This window comes from Ictalurus furcatus, chromosome 17 (assembly GCF_023375685.1).
Source record: "Ictalurus furcatus strain D&B chromosome 17, Billie_1.0, whole genome shotgun sequence".
Lineage (NCBI taxonomy): Eukaryota > Metazoa > Chordata > Actinopteri > Siluriformes > Ictaluridae > Ictalurus > Ictalurus furcatus.
Genome location: NC_071271.1, coordinates 25709698 through 25725725, shown reverse-complemented (window position 1 = coordinate 25725725; position 16028 = coordinate 25709698). Strand labels below are relative to the sequence as shown.

At 36.3% G+C, this 16028-nt stretch overlaps 2 protein-coding genes across 2 annotated transcripts; one reads left to right on the top strand and one right to left on the bottom strand.

Moving 5' to 3' along the window:
• Positions 1-1986: 1986 nt before the first annotated feature.
• On the bottom strand, positions 1987-2925 carry LOC128621074 (olfactory receptor-like protein OLF3). The gene has a single exon (XM_053646553.1). The coding sequence runs from the start codon at positions 2923-2925 to the stop codon at positions 1987-1989; it is 939 nt and encodes a 312-aa protein (XP_053502528.1).
• Positions 2926-12981: 10056 nt separating this feature from the next.
• On the top strand, positions 12982-15047 carry LOC128621301 (olfactory receptor 2AT4-like). Its single transcript, XM_053646965.1, has one exon. The coding sequence runs from the start codon at positions 13103-13105 to the stop codon at positions 14087-14089; it is 987 nt and encodes a 328-aa protein (XP_053502940.1). The 5' UTR covers positions 12982-13102; the 3' UTR covers positions 14090-15047.
• Positions 15048-16028: the final 981 nt, after the last annotated feature.

Here is a 16028-nt window from a genome sequence, read left to right as displayed (position 1 = left end):
ACCATATTGATATGTCGCATGTAATGTCCTTGGTATAATGCAATGCCAATGCGGTGCAAGGTTATTTTTTAATTTATTTTATTTTCCTTTGGTAGTTCGTGATGCTATAGCCTACATTTCACTTTAAATTACTTTCTGAATCTTATGTTATTTGTCATTTTCTGTGGTTTTAAAATGTTGGGAGTTTAATCTCCTGTGCATTGAAGGTATTGTGTGGTGCAGGAGCTCATTATTTTGTGTGTTATTTCATTATTGTTGTGGGCAATATGAATATTATTATATATGATATTATATATATATGAATATTATATATGAATATAAAGAATGTATTTATTTATTTTTTTCATTATTAATATATATTGTTTAAATAAAATTAGTCCCACTGCTATATTGTCAGATGTAACTAGTAGAAATGGTTTGGTCTTGCATAGTTTAATTTGTGATTACCACGTCTGGTGATAATATACCCCGTCCGGTGCAACATATTTGAAATGATGGTATAAATTGCACATAGGTTTGTTAAATTTTAAAAAAAGAGCGAACTGAGGGAGAAAGTAAGGGTTTTATTATCAGTTCTGAAAATTTTTGTTCCAGATGTGAATGCAGTTTTTGCCAACTAAATTTGCAGCACTATAGTCAAATAACTTTTCAAATTAATTGCTGAATAAATTAAAATAAAAGAACCCTTTAAATGTGTTCCTGGTGGTAAATCTAATCACGGTCACATATTTATTATGCTGTTTGTAGAAATTGTGTCTTAATGTAAGGTTGTTTTTTTTTGTTTGTTTGTTTTGTTTTGTTTTGCTAATTATTAATCTTAAATTAAGGGACCGAAATACTCATTTTAAGTAAGGCTATCTTAAATAACTGAGTTCCCATTGCTTGTAATAACCACAACTTGCTTAAATTTTGGCATTTCTATCTAGTTTTAATGCCAATTACAGTCTTTTGATGATTTGATTTTTTTTGTGTGTGTGTGCCAGTTGTAAGAATTCTAGCCAAGCAAAATAGGCTTGCCCCATTGGCAGATTTCTTTGCTTGATACAAGACAATTTGATTATATAGATCCGAGCACTCCATTAGGTTCATAACTGGGCCCCAACAATAGTGGCAGCAAGCGGACCACCCATTGTGAGTCAACTGCATTTTGGATAACTGAAAATAAAGCTTTTTTGGTGCAGAAATTTTACAAACCAGTTTTCACTGTTTTTGTCTGAACAGAGCAAACACATATTTTTGAAAACACTGAAGTCACAGCATGAACGTATGCATACCCATTGTGGATTTGCATGTGTAATGAATGTGCTAGGATGCTGTTTATCATAACTACTGACCAGGTTGTTACTTGGTTTTGTTACTGGTCTGTTATTTCTTATTTGTTAAAGTGTTTGTAATTTATTTTCTCTTTGTTTTTTTATTACTATTGTGGAGGAACCAGAATATGTGCTGTCCCTTTGCTGAATCCACAGCTCCAGCACTCCAAACTGCACTACAAATAGAAATGTTGGATATGATTCAAGTGTAAACTTAAGTCCACACATATGGATCCTTGTGTTTGTCTCTTTTATTTGTATTTATTTATTTTTGTTGAACATTTGGCCCACCCTGACCCTGATGAAGAAATTACTGAAGATGAATGAAAGAATGAGTTTTTGGCAATGTTGCTGTTTTTCTGCATTTGACATAACAGTTCCTGAGTCTAGTCACTTTATTTGCATGTACACCAATGTACCATGAAAGTCTGACTTGCATATTGTTTCCACAATCCAAGAAAAAAGAAGAAAACTGACCAATATACTTTCAATTTGTTTTATCTTTCCTTGTTGTATATGGAGTTATAAACAGACCTTAAGCAATACCTTTTTGAGCATGTACCATATAGAGAACACAGAAATTCTCCACATTCTCTTGGTCAGTGTAAGGTGCCGCTAAGCTAATAAGAGGTGATCTTACAGACATACACAAAAAAAAAGTCCCACATTTTTTTTATTCAGTTGGTTCTTTGGACACAATTCTTAATATTTTATTTCTAATCTCTTTAGTTCTAAAACAATATATAAAGGGATTTACTAAAGAAGGACCTAGAATTGTCCCAATTCTCAGACCATTTCGTTCTTCAAGTGATAAGGATACCCCAACCCTGGTCAGGACTGCTAGAATGAATACAGGTCCATAATAGCAGATTATCACTAATAAATGACTTAAACAAGTTTGAAACACTTTTTTCTTGCTACCTTTTGAGGTCATTTTGACAACAACAATAACTATCTTAAGATAAGTTAAACAAACGAAACCGAATGTTCCAAACAACAGGAAAAAGGTGAAACTTGACATCAAATCAAAATATGGGTTTGGATCTACACATGTGGCTCTGACAACAGCTGCATAATCACAAAAAATATACTTTATAATTGGGGAGCATAATGGTAAAGGAACTGCAGTACCAGGCACAATTGTTATTGCAGCAGATCCCAGAATCCACAGCAAGAAAGTGAGAATAACACAACGTACGTTTGTGAGAATTGAATGGTAGCGCAGTGGCTTGATTATGGCAATTAATCGGTCAAAAGCCATGACAGAAATAGTAAACACCTCCATCACAAATCCTAATCCAAAACTATACATCTGAAAGATGCATGGTACATAAGATATGTTTTTAAAGCCAACTATAAGGATGCTTATCATAGTTGGACATGAACATGTACAGTAAAGCATATCTACAATTGCCAAATTGCAGATGAAGACATACATTGGCTGGTGTAGACGTTTATCAATGACAATAAAGCATATGTTTGCCAAGTTAGCAAGCATTACAAGAATGTATACAGTAAGTATGACAATACCAACCACCACTGGCTTTTCTAAAGTGTCAAATCCTGTAAAAACAAATTCATTGATGTTTTTTCTGGAAACATTTTGAACCATGACCTACTGCGCTCTTTAATAGTGAACACGATACACAAGCTACTTTTAATATAGAAATATTTAACAAGAGTCCACAATTGTTTTCACTGCTTCAAGTCCTTCAAAGTATGAGTGCTAAGCAGTTCCTCAGAGTCCAAAGAAATAGAAACAGGCAAAAGAGCACAGTACCCATCAATCCAAAACAGACTGTCTAATGCTCTTTATATAATTCAGTTGGAATCACCTGATTGGTTTATCAGATATGTTTCTTTTTCCAACACTATAGGTAGGTCTAAAATTAGTCACCCAGTTTCCTCCAGGGTCAATTTAGCTATAATACATCATAATAATAATCAGTCATAATCCAGAGTCATAATTCCAGCCAGGGAATTGTGTGTGTGTGTGTGTGTGTGTGTTTATGTTGTAAAATTTGTGGATATATGCAAGGATATTAAATAATAAAAACAAAAGTGTCTGAATACGTATTCCCCCACACTGCATCTAGTTGACAGATTAATATACAGCACATGCCCATAAGTATCCAGACACCAGCCTGTCTAGTGTTTTGTTTTGCACTTGCACCTTCTCCAACCCCATTACATGACATCTAGATTACACAACTTTATTAACAAGTTTTTAATGTTACAAATACATTACTTAAATACTCAGCAGTTATTTCATTATAATATAAATGATAAAATGAAAAGTCACACTCCAGCCAAAATAAAAAATGTAACCATCAATGTGTCTGGTGTAAACGTGCCTGCTCGTGTCTTACAGCAGTGACACAGTGGCTCTTTAGTGAGATTTCCTGGTTTGAGTACTAGGAAAAACAGTACACTCGTTGGGCTAATGTTCAGGAATCCCAGATAGCTAGCTGACTACTGCTAGCAAGCAATTGCTTTGTAAGTAAAAAGTAAAAACTTTAAATATGTTAAATATAGAGGAAAAAATATTTATTTAATGTTGATTTTTAATTTTTTTTTTTTTTTTTTTCAAATAGCTTAGTGGTAGAGGTGGACTTAGTTAAAATACACTGATGCAGAATGTAACATGCAGAGCATTCCAGTGAAGGTTTGATGTGTTTCTACGCAATGTATGTTCATGAAAGGACGTTGGTATTCAACTTATAGAAGATGCTGCAAATGAGTTGCATGTGAATGTTTGTGAGACTGGGTTGTATATAATACATATCTCATAGAAACTCATAGAGCATTAATATTAGAGAGAAATTAAGATTTTATGATTAAAACATCAAGGATGCCATGGCAACACCTCAGTAAAATTCTGACCTTCATATCTAGCGTTAACTAGCTAGTTCCTTGATGTAGAATTTAGGCAAGCTACAAAACTAATGATTTGTTAACATGCTATGTTAACATGCTCTGGTTGAGGCAGTGAGCTATGAATGTTTGCTCAATGTTGAGCGAGAAATACAATCAGTTTATTTTGGAGGGTCACATCAGCAAGGAACACTTCACACTGTAGTACTGTAGCAGACCTGGTTTCTGTTTTAATGCCTGAGCTCACACTGAAGCTGTACTAGGTATAATGACAATAGCATTTCTCCATAATCAAACACCTTAGTATCTCCAGATGGCCCAACACACTCAATACAAAAAAGGCAACTTCTACCATCTATCCCAGGGGTCAGGAACCTATGGCCTTCAGTGATTGCCTATGGCTCAACGACAGGAAAAATAGGAATCATGAAAGCTAGTGTGTCAATTCAATTAAAACTATAAAACATATTTTAAAATATTACATAATTTATAATCGATGCCTGTTTGCCATGTATACACCAAGCTGTTGCACAACAAGCTCAAATTTTACTGGACAGTGTGGAGCAGAGCGGTAATTTCCCAGTCTAATTTATAAATCGTTAGAAAACTACATAGCCAGTCTGTTTACATTTTTTTTTTTTTTTTAGCAAAAGTGACATGGCTAAAAGAAAGAAAAAAGACGAGTATTGTTCTTTCCAGTCTGAACGGACATAGAAATTTGCATATTTGGAAGTCGCATTGATGGTAAGTAGGGTTCACTTTACTCTTACTTATGTACTGAATCTTGTATTCAGTACAAGAAATGTAAACGAATAAATGTATTGATTTACCATTTGATGGAACTATCATAATTGGTTAAATAACATCCAGTTGCCACTTACAGGCCTGTTACGTGAAGTGCAGGCTGTTGGGTCAAGAACACACAAATTACCAAATGGCCTTTATTACATTACCATTTTTTATAATTATGCAATAATAGTACAGATCAACATTTTTTTTCTCTAGCTCTTTAAAGAAAAATCATAACTTTTTTTAATTTTATGGCTCTGCCAGCTGAAAAGGTTCCCGACCTCTGATCTATTCATATACATATCTATACAAGAAAGCTGTAAAGAGATTTCAGCTGGAACTTGAGGCTAGTTATGGTAGGGGGTCATTGATACAATGATTGAAGAGATCACTCCGGAGTAGCTATACCTGATGTAAATATTTGAAAGCTGTCATGTAATGGAGTTGAGAATGAATGCAAATGCAGGTAAGAGTTTTATTAAAGAGAGGCAGGCAAACAAATCCAAATCGTGAATCAAAAGCGTGGTCCAAAAACAGGCAAATGGTCAGGCAATCAGCAAATGGACATAAACAAGGCAAGGCAAAACAAGAAACTAGAAGCGAGATCAAAAACCATGACACAGAAGCCGATGAAAAATGGCTTGGCATGGTGAATACACTCAATACTTCGCAAAGACTAGTGTTCAAACAGTCTCTTATATGTGGTCTGATTGTGTGAGATTGGATGCAGGTGTGTGTGATTAGGATGAGATTTCTGGGAGGATGTGATTAGTGAGAGTAGTGGGAATTGTGGTCCACACAGCAAAATCACAATTGTGGATTTAACACCTACAGTGTTGAATTCACACCCTACAGTGTTTATATGAGTCCACTGGACTCATATAAACACTCTGGGTGTTAATTCAACACTAGGGATTTTACTGTGCATGGTGGCCATGTTTGTAGGCCGCAGTGCAGGATGGGAAATGTAGTCACTGGTTTACTGTGATATGACAGAACCCACCCAAGCAGCAAAATAAACTCCCTCCCTGGTGGTCCTTGCCATCTGGGCAAAATGTCTTCACAGCCCCACAGGTTCCAATGCAGGCATTGTTCAACAAGTAGTAGGTTCCTCGAGGAGCAGACATGTGGCTGGGGCTGGTTCACTGGGGTCATTAGGCAAGACTCAGGCCTGGAAAGTTGTGTCGTCAGCTTTCGACAGGTGCTTGATTTGGTGGGCCTTCTCGTTGGCCTTTCTTGAGTGTGGAGCAATGTCCTCAGGAGGCAGAGAAACTGCCTCAGCTAAACAAGGAGGTTGAGTGACGTCCTCAGCTATATATGGATGCTGAGCGGAGTCCTCAGTCCCGCAGAGAGGCTGAGCGTCATTCTCCATTTACTCTGCAGGCTGAACTTGGTTGTCCATGTCTGCGACCTGGGACAGGGACGTGGCGTGGGAGGCCAACTCGTCGACCTGGGACAGGGACGTGGCGTGGAAGGTCGCCTCATCGACCTGGGACAGGAATGTGGCTTGGGAGGCCACTTCGTCGACCTGGGACAGGAACATGGCTTAGGAGGCCACCTCTTTGACCTCGGACAGGAACTTGGTTTGGGAGGCCGCCTCTTCGACCTCAGACAGGAACTTGACTTTATGCTGAAGCTCTGGACACATGATTTGCCACTGTAAGAATGATCAGATGTCCTTCCTGTCTCCACGCAGCAGTAGTCTTAGGCGTCTTACATTATGGATATTGCAGTTTATTGCTCTGGCCACATCTGCAGTACTCAAGCCTCCCTGCAGCAGGCCTATGGCATGTTCATGCAGGTGAGCAGGAACCCTAGGCATCTTTCTTCTGGTGTTTTCAGAGTCAGTTGAAAGGTCTCTTTAGTGTCTTAAGTTATTGTAACTGTGACCTTTTTTTCCAGTATCTCATTTCCATGAGCTGTAACCATCAAGATTAAAACAAAAAAAAAAAAGTCTTGAAATATTTCACTTTATGTATAATGAATCTAGAATACATGAAAGTTCCACAATTTGAATTAAATTACTGAAAACAAATGAACATTTCCAAGATATAAAAATGTTTTGAGATGCACCTGTATATTGCATTTAATATTTCAATATTGACATCATTAAAATAAACTGTATTTGCTTTTTTGCTATTTGAGTCTTTGATGAATTTGAAATATTTGGATAATGATTTTTAGTATAAATCCAATTTCAGGAATCTCTGACACCGTATAGTAAATATAATGCATATGAACATATGAAGTACATATGAAGTATTTTAATATGCAGTATGTTACTGCAACTGCTTGTAGGCCTGCTTGTGACCTTTGTATTAAAGTAAATTAAATTAAATCTGGGTAAAAAGCTGTTGAAGAGCAAAAATTAAAGTACTGATATTTATTTTTACCCCTGCTGTGGCTGTGGCTCAGGTAGTAGAGCTGGTTGTCTACAAATAGCAGAGATTGCTGTTCAATCCCCGGCCCACATGACTCCACATGCCGAAGTGACCCTAGGCTTAACAACATTAAAATATAACAGAGCATTCAGTAAAGATTTCTGTGCAACCACATAAACATGTATTACATGCTAGCTGACTTTTGGTCCATGTTTACATTCCTAAATTTAGTTTATCTTAATAATGACAGTAATATTTAATGCTATCTGAAGTTATCTATTGGTAACCACAATATTATCTTTCTGCTGTGCTGAAGGCTTTATAATATGCCAGAAGATTTATATATTATAAAACCAGTGAGTGCAGTAGACCTGTAATTTAACTGTTGTGTATATTTACATCGGTGTCTTAGTGGTTAGCACGTTCGCCTCACGCCTCCAGGGTTGGGGGTTCGACTCCCACCGTGGCCCTGTGTGTGCAGAGTTTGCATGTTCTCCCCGTGCTGCGGGGGTTTCCTCCGGGTACTCCGGTTTCCTCCCCCAGTCCAAAGACATTCATGGTAGGCTGATTGGCATGTCCAAAGTGCCCGTAGTGTATGAATGGGTGTGTGAGTATGTGTGTGATTGTGCCCTGCGATGGATTGGCACCCTGTCCAGGGTGTACCCCGCCTTGTGCCCCATGCTCCCTGGGATAGGCTCCAGGTTTCTCCGTGACCCTGAAGGAAGGATAAGCGGTATAGAAGATGGATGGATGGATGATATATTTACATAATGTTTATATTGTATTGCTCTCATAGAGCTAACGTGGCGCAACTATAGCTGAAAGCTACTTTCTCATCCAGCCCATGATATCCATGCTTCAAGCCTGTGCTTTCTGTCAGTGTTTCAAATAGGATGTGATGATGTGGTTAAATATTTTTTGACCAAAATTACATATAGAGCCTTAAAGTACTGAGGTAATGTGTTGTTGCATCCCCATCAAGTTTACGAATACTAATGAATCAGAAAATCTTATTTAAATTGAAAAAGAACAAGATTTGCACTTTTGTACTAATTTTTTAATTGGATCAGACATCTGAAAAAAATCTTGGATAAACGTATGCAGAACAATCATGCAGACAGCAGTGTTAAGCCACTATTTTCTGTTTGACCATAAAATAATAAAAATAATTTGGCCTGGCATCTTTTAAATGTAGTGTCAGAACATTTTGTCTTATGACAAAGTTTGCTGTTCTGGAGCACCCAGGTGTGTGTCTACATCATGCCAAGAAGAAATGACATTAGCCATGACCACAGAGAAGCAATTGTTGCTGCTCATTAATCTGGGAATGGTTATATCCAAACAACTTGAAATTCACCATTGTATAGTGAGAAGGATTGTTTACAAATAGAGAGCCTTCAAGACAGTTGCCAGTATTCCCAGGAGAAGGCATCCCAGAAAATTCAATACAAGGTCAGACCATTTAATGCTCAGAGATAAAAAGAAAAACCCAAGGACTACACCATATGACATGCAGGCCTCTGTAAGCACGTTATATGTTTATGTATATGATGGTGCAATTAAAAAAAGACTGAACAAAAATGGCTTTCATGGAAGGGTGGCTAGGAAAAAGCTAATTTTCTCCAGACAGTATATGGCAGCGCAACTTAGTTTTCAAAATTGCATCTGTAACATGATCAGTCACATGATTATAACATGATCACTTTCCCATGGAGCTGCTGCACTGTCATAGCCATACTGTGTAACAATGCACATTGGTGAAGAAAGATGTTCTGGCTTTCCATTTAAGAAGGAGCTAAAACTTGGGAAATATTTGCATTTCAGAAACTTCAGGGTATATTGGGAAAATTGTTGAGAAAATTGTGAAAAACATCTACTTCTGGAGTGTGCCTCTTCCACAGCCTGCATTAGTAGTAGTAGTAGAAGTAGTAGTCCTAGTACTGAAACTAGATAAAACATCAATCATATCATTTTATAACATATATCAGTTAATGCCAGTCAATTTAAAGCCATTTAGACCCAGTGTAGTGTTTGTCTGTTCCCTTTCAGATTGTCAGAAACAAAAATAATGAGGTGTGTGTGTGTGTGTGTGTGTGTGTGTGTGTGTGTGTGTGTGTGTGTGTGTGTTTGTAGCTCTATTATGATTTCACCTAACAGAAAGCTGTAGCACTGTGTACTGGTCCTCTCAAGGGCATCCAGTTATAATGACTGGTAAACATGTAGCTAATGAAGACTACAGGGAAAGGGACTAATTAGTAAACTCTTTCTGTTTGTGTTCTGGTGTGTCTATATTGGTATATTTTCAAATGAAATCCCCTGTTTCACATCAGCTGGAACCATGTGATCATAAAGCAAGTTTCTAAAGGGATTGTGTCCCAAGGTGTCAAGTTTAAAAGTTCAGACTAAAACCTTTTCCCTTTCAAATAATAGTGTTGATTTTATTATTCTTATTATTATTGTTGTTGTTGATATTATTATTATTATTATTATTATTATTATTAATAATAATAATAATAATAATAATAATAATAATAATATATCCACCAGGGTGGAGGGACAGATGGAGAGACGGATATACTTTATTGTAACTACAAATGATTCATTGACGGAATTACCTGTAACATCATGCTTAATGTTTGGTCTTGTACTTTTACACTTGAATAGGAATGTTGCACCAACTACAATTCTTTTTTCAGACCCCGTAGCAAGTGTCTCATACTATTTATAAATAAAGAAACCCACATTTTTAATTCAGAGCATGGGGAATACATTTAATTTAATTTGAATATTAGTAGATTTATCCTATGGGGAATAATAAGAGAAATCACTCAAAATCCCAATAGCCACTCTAGTGCAGGAGACTGGGAATTTGTCCATTTTGAGGCCTATTTACATGATTACATGTACTGATTACATGTGAGATTTTATGAAACAAGCACAAACCAATTTATACGAACCCCGCTCATTAAGGGCCACACATGCAGTATAAAGATAAATTAAATAGTGATTTAATGGGAAAAGCCAATTTAATCTTTTTGTCTACATAATTTCAGCTGTTATTAATTCATCAGACAATAAATAAACCTGAATTCGTAAGTAGGATTAACCTATTGCCAAATACTTTATGATTGTCAAGATTTTATGATTGTCAAACATTGGCTCATTTCAGGGCATGTAAACATGCATAAAATTGTTAATAAAGATGATTATTTTTTTTCCCACTCAAATCATGCTCATTTTGATGTTTCAATCAAATGTAGATCAAACATCATTGTTTGCACACAAATTTGCATCGGTTCTACACAACTTTGATGAATAAGGTCCACTGTCATTAAAGAAGCATGGTATATGAGCCAAATACAGACCCCTCTGAAACAATTGGAACAGCAAGGCCAATTCATTTGTTTGTGCTATACAGTAAAGACATTTGGGTTTGAGATCAAAAGATGGATATGGGATGAAGTTTTAGGATTTCAGCTGTTATTTCTTGGTCTTTACATCTAGATGTCTTAAACAACATAAAACCATAAAACATATAACCTTTTTTTATCAGGCCATCCAATTTTTAGGCAAACAAATGTATTGGAACAAATAATTCTTGAAGTAAATTCAAGTAAATAACACTTTATATTTGGTTGCATATCCCTTGCTTGCAATAACTACACTAGCTTGTGACTCACTGACATCAACAAATTGTTGGTTTCTTCATTTGTGATGCATTTCCAGGCTTTTACCACAACCTCTTTCAGTTGTTTTTCAGGGGATTTCTCCTTTCAGTCTCCTCGTCAGGATTTAAAATGCTTGCTCAATTAGGTTAAGGTCTGGTGATTGACTTGGCCAGTCTAAAACCTTCCACTTTTTCCCCTGCTAAAGTCCTTTGTTGAAATGGAAGCATGTTTTGGATCATTGTCTTGCTGCATGATAAAGTTCCTCCCAATTAATTTGATGCATTTCTCTGTAAATTGGTAAACAAAATGTACCTGTAAACTTCTTAATTCATTCTGCTGCTACCATCACGAGTTACATTATCAATAAAGATTAGTGAGCCCAAGCCGTGACACTACCTCCACTGTGTTTCACAGATGATGTTTTTTATGTTTTGGATCATGAGCAGATCCTTTTTTTTCTCTACGCTTTGGCCTTTCCAGCACTTTGGTAGAGGTCAATCTTGGTTCCAGAACTTTTGTGGCTCATCTTAGTATTTCTTTTTGAATTCTAATCTGGCTTTCTGATTCTTACTGCTGAGTGGTTTGCATCTTGTAGTATGGCCTCTATATTTTTTCACTCAAAGTCTTCTTCGCATGTCATATTGTGATAACTTCACAGCTGCCCTGTGGAGGTGGTTGGTGATGTCACTGACTGTTTTTGGGGGGTTTTCTTCACAAATCTCACACTGTTTGTGTCATCAGGATGAAGGATAACACATGGTTCCTGCAAAACACTTGAATCCAGCAAATTGCATCTTTTCAAACTGCTACTATTGCTGCATCACAGAGCAGCATAACACTCTCAGAAGTAAATGTTATCTGACATTGTCCTGAAACAATTGATCTGTGGAACAATAAAACAAAAACTGTATAAACAACGTTTTTCTCAACTGAAAAAAAAAAAGTTTTTATATGTTGTAACTTTTTTTCAGTTGCACAAAACTCAAGAAGAAAAAAAGTTTTTTTGTAAAAATTAAAAAATAAATAAAATAATAAAATAATAATAACTTTTTTTTTTATAAAACGTTTTGTAATTTTTTTTTCTTTTTTTTTTTTTCTGTCTACTTGAGCTCACAGATGCCCAGGATTGGTTAAAGTCAATGTACAAAAGTAGAAATCTACATTGAAATGCATGAGTCATAAGTGTGGTTGAGAATTAAATTGTAGTTTATTGTAGTTTATACACTGGGTTTCATGAAAAGTCAGACATAAATGTGCCTTCATCACAATTATTGACACCATGAGGTATCTCATGTCAGTGAGCCATTCCAGTACAGACTCCTCAAAACCAGCCAATTTTTTTTTCTAATAATAATAATAATAATACATAATTTGAGCATAAATATTACACTACAGCTCACTGAGATTCTCAATGTGTACACACTACTCATACTAAAAGTATGTGAAGTAGGCCATTGAAGCTCAAGAAAATAAGTGAGGAAAGTCGATGATAAACAAGTCAGACTCAGAGAATCTGAGTTTTTATTACTACTATAACATTGCATCGCATGATAACGTCAGCAGGGATCCTGGATATAAAATGATGTTGTTACATGGGCTGATGACAACATCTCTCAACCTGAAGGAGGTAACTCCAGGTGTATAGTCAGTATGAAGAGTGGAAAGTACTCACTACTCACTAAATGAAAGAAATCTTTTACTGATTGAATGTCTTCAGCTGCAGAATGTACACTAAAATTGTGAACTAGATTGGAGAGGTAAAATTTATTGTGATTTGTTTTATTGTCAAAGATTATTTTTTAGTGCTATGCATTTTGATATCACCACTGAAATGTTTATTTTGATATAGTCAATTTTCATTTAACGTAAAATTATACAAATCATTTGGTAATTATTTTCTATTTGAAGAACTACTTTACTTTATGAATTGACCAAAGCTGAATATGTTGTTGATAAAATGCATATGATGTATTTTATGCATAAGCTCTATCCAAATTTGAGTTTAGTTAAAAATGTTTCTGTGCACTAGGTTACATCAACCCTGTCTTTCCATCTGACATCTGAACATCAAAGCATCATGCCGGAAGAAAACATTACCAATGTTAAGAATTTTGTCATTCTAGGTTTTCCTGGACTTCCCCCTAATTACTATGGTCTTGTCTCAGTGGTTATGTTTTTTGTTTATGTATGCACCTTAATAGGAAATTGTACATTTTTTACATTATTTCTAAGAGAAAAAAGTCTTCAAAAACCTATGTATTATATCATGTTAAATCTTGCTGCATCAGATGTGCTGTTTAGCACCACAACTTTACCCAAGATTATTGCAAGATATTGGTTTGGTGATGGCTCCATTTCATTTGCTGGCTGCTTTATTCAGATGCAATTTGTGCATTATTTTGCTACAGTTAATGCATTGGTGCTAGCAGTCATGGCCTTTGATAGATATGTGGCAGTCTGTAATCCACTCAGATATGTTAATATTGTCAAAGAATCCACTATCTTGGGTTTATGTGTTGCATCCTGGCTGTTAGCTGAGCCCACTGTCTTGACTACGGTAATCAGGGCAACCTCTCTTCCTTATTGTGCTTCCAACACAGTCATCCAATGCTACTGTGACCATGTGTCTGTCACGAAGCTTGCATGCATTGACAGAACACCCTATGCATTTCCAGCTCTAGTTTCAGCTCTGGTTATGCTGCTCACACCACTAGCATTTATTTTGTTCTCTTATGGTTCTATTATTGTGACAGTGTTTCGAACTTCATCCACACGTGGACGGCTAAAAACTCTCTCCACATGCAGTTCTCAGCTTATAATTATCACCCTCTTTTTTTTACCACGGTGTTTAAATTATTTATCCTCCAGTTTAGGTATACACATCAACGCTGATATACAAATACTTGTTATTATGTTGTACAGCCTGCTTCCCCCTATGATCAATCCAGTCATCTACTGTTTAAGGACAAAAGAAGCTAAAGAATGCTTAAAGAGGAGCCTAAACAGGTCATCGTTTGTTCAGTTTTTGAAGATAAATGTCCAGGTTTCTACTCTATCTAATTGATTTATTAAACACATGTATAATGCTAAAATATTTACTATTATCATTATTATTATTACAGTTTAGGTAAGGGTTAGGGTTACATTAACATGTTCTTTAAAGACTATCTTTGAAGATAAATGTCCAGGTTTCTACTCTATCTAATTGATTTATTAAAGACATGTATAGGGCGCATGGTGGCTTAGTGGTTAACACCTCCAGGGTCGGGGGTTCGATTCCCACTGTGGCCCTGTGTGTGCGGAGTTTGCATGTTATCCCCGTGCTGCGGGGGTTTTCTCTGGGTACTTCTGTTTTCCAAAGACATGCATGGTAGGCTGATTGGCATGTACAAAAGTGTCCGTAGTGTATGAATGGGTGTGCGAATGTGTGTGATTGTGCCCTGTGATGGATTGGCACCCTGTCCTTGTGTACCTCGCCTTGTGCCCAATGCTCCCTGGGATAGGCTCCAGGTTTCCCCGTGACCCTGAAAAGGATAAAGCTGTATAGAAGATGGATGGGTGGATGGATAGAACACATGTATAATGCTAAAATAGTTACTATTATTACAGTTTAGATAAGGGTTAGGATTACATTATGTTCTTTAAAGGTCAGCTTTGAATGGCGATGCATGCACTTATCACTGAGAATTTAATTTGTCCCACAGTAGCCTGGCTGGTGAGAGGTTTGTGTACATTTATGGTAACGCTTTACAATAAGAGTACCTGATTAATCATGTATTAGGATCTGAATTAATAGTTATTTCACCATGAACTAATGGTGAGTGAAAGCATGGAATTAATAAAGGGCTACAATTAGCTAAGAATGGAGTCATGAGGATTCATGTGTTGATAACGGCTACCTTAAACTTCAAATCAACTGGACTCTTTTATAAAGAATGAAAGTAAAAGTATAGTGCATAACTGAAGAGATGTGTGCAGAAAGTTCACCTTCCAAAGTTCATTTCTAAATTATTCAGTTTGTTTAAAAATATCACCTATAATATTCGACAGGCAAATTTTGGTTAATTTTATTTTGCTTTACAAATTCGCTTCCACAAATGATATTCAATTGAGCACATACGGGAAATGCAGGAAAAGCAGTAGAGTAACGATGCATAAGCTTTACCTGCATCCGCCTCACCAGCAAGTGGTGCAAGCGGGTGCTGACGAAGACACAAATGCAGCGTTTATGTTTCTATTCGATGTCTTAGACAGCCACTGGGGCGTTGAACGGACCATTTTTCATGCTGCGAAAATCATCTCGGTATGAACAGGGCTTTAGCGGTTACTCTTTACCCCATGTACACGTAAGCAACTTTCTCCACCGCAAAGGAAATATAATGCTGCTTTCATCTCTTGAACAACTTTGTACCCCATTGTAGATTGTGTTTAATAATACTTCGAAAACAATTTTTAATGTAACATTTAAAATTTATTAACTACTGCTTCACTAACATCAGCTCATGAACTATTAATGCAACTTAAAAAAATTACTTGAAGGGGCTCATAATAATTAACTCATTATTAAGTACTCATGTACTAACATTAGCTCATGAGCTGTTGATACATCTTCATGTCATGACTTCGAAGGGGCACATCATTACAAACTTACTATGAATTACACATGCACATAGTATCCAGCCCATTTAAAGATGTGAATGAAGGTAAAAGACTAGGACCTATGGCCTGTGTGTGGATGAAATGGAGCTAGAGTGATATGATGAAGGAAAAGGCAAGAGAATATCTCTCAAACCTGGACTGATATTGATAATCTATTGGTAATTTAGTGCATTTTTGCAATGTTGTTAAGCAGGAATAATATATAGTAAAAGATCATGAAATGCAATAATCCATGCTGGCATAAGCAATATGGGCACATGACAGTGTCCTTGCACCCATCTCTCAGTTACACACTCAACTTTTATGTGATTGCACCCCTCTCCCTGAAAATGAACTGTGATCAG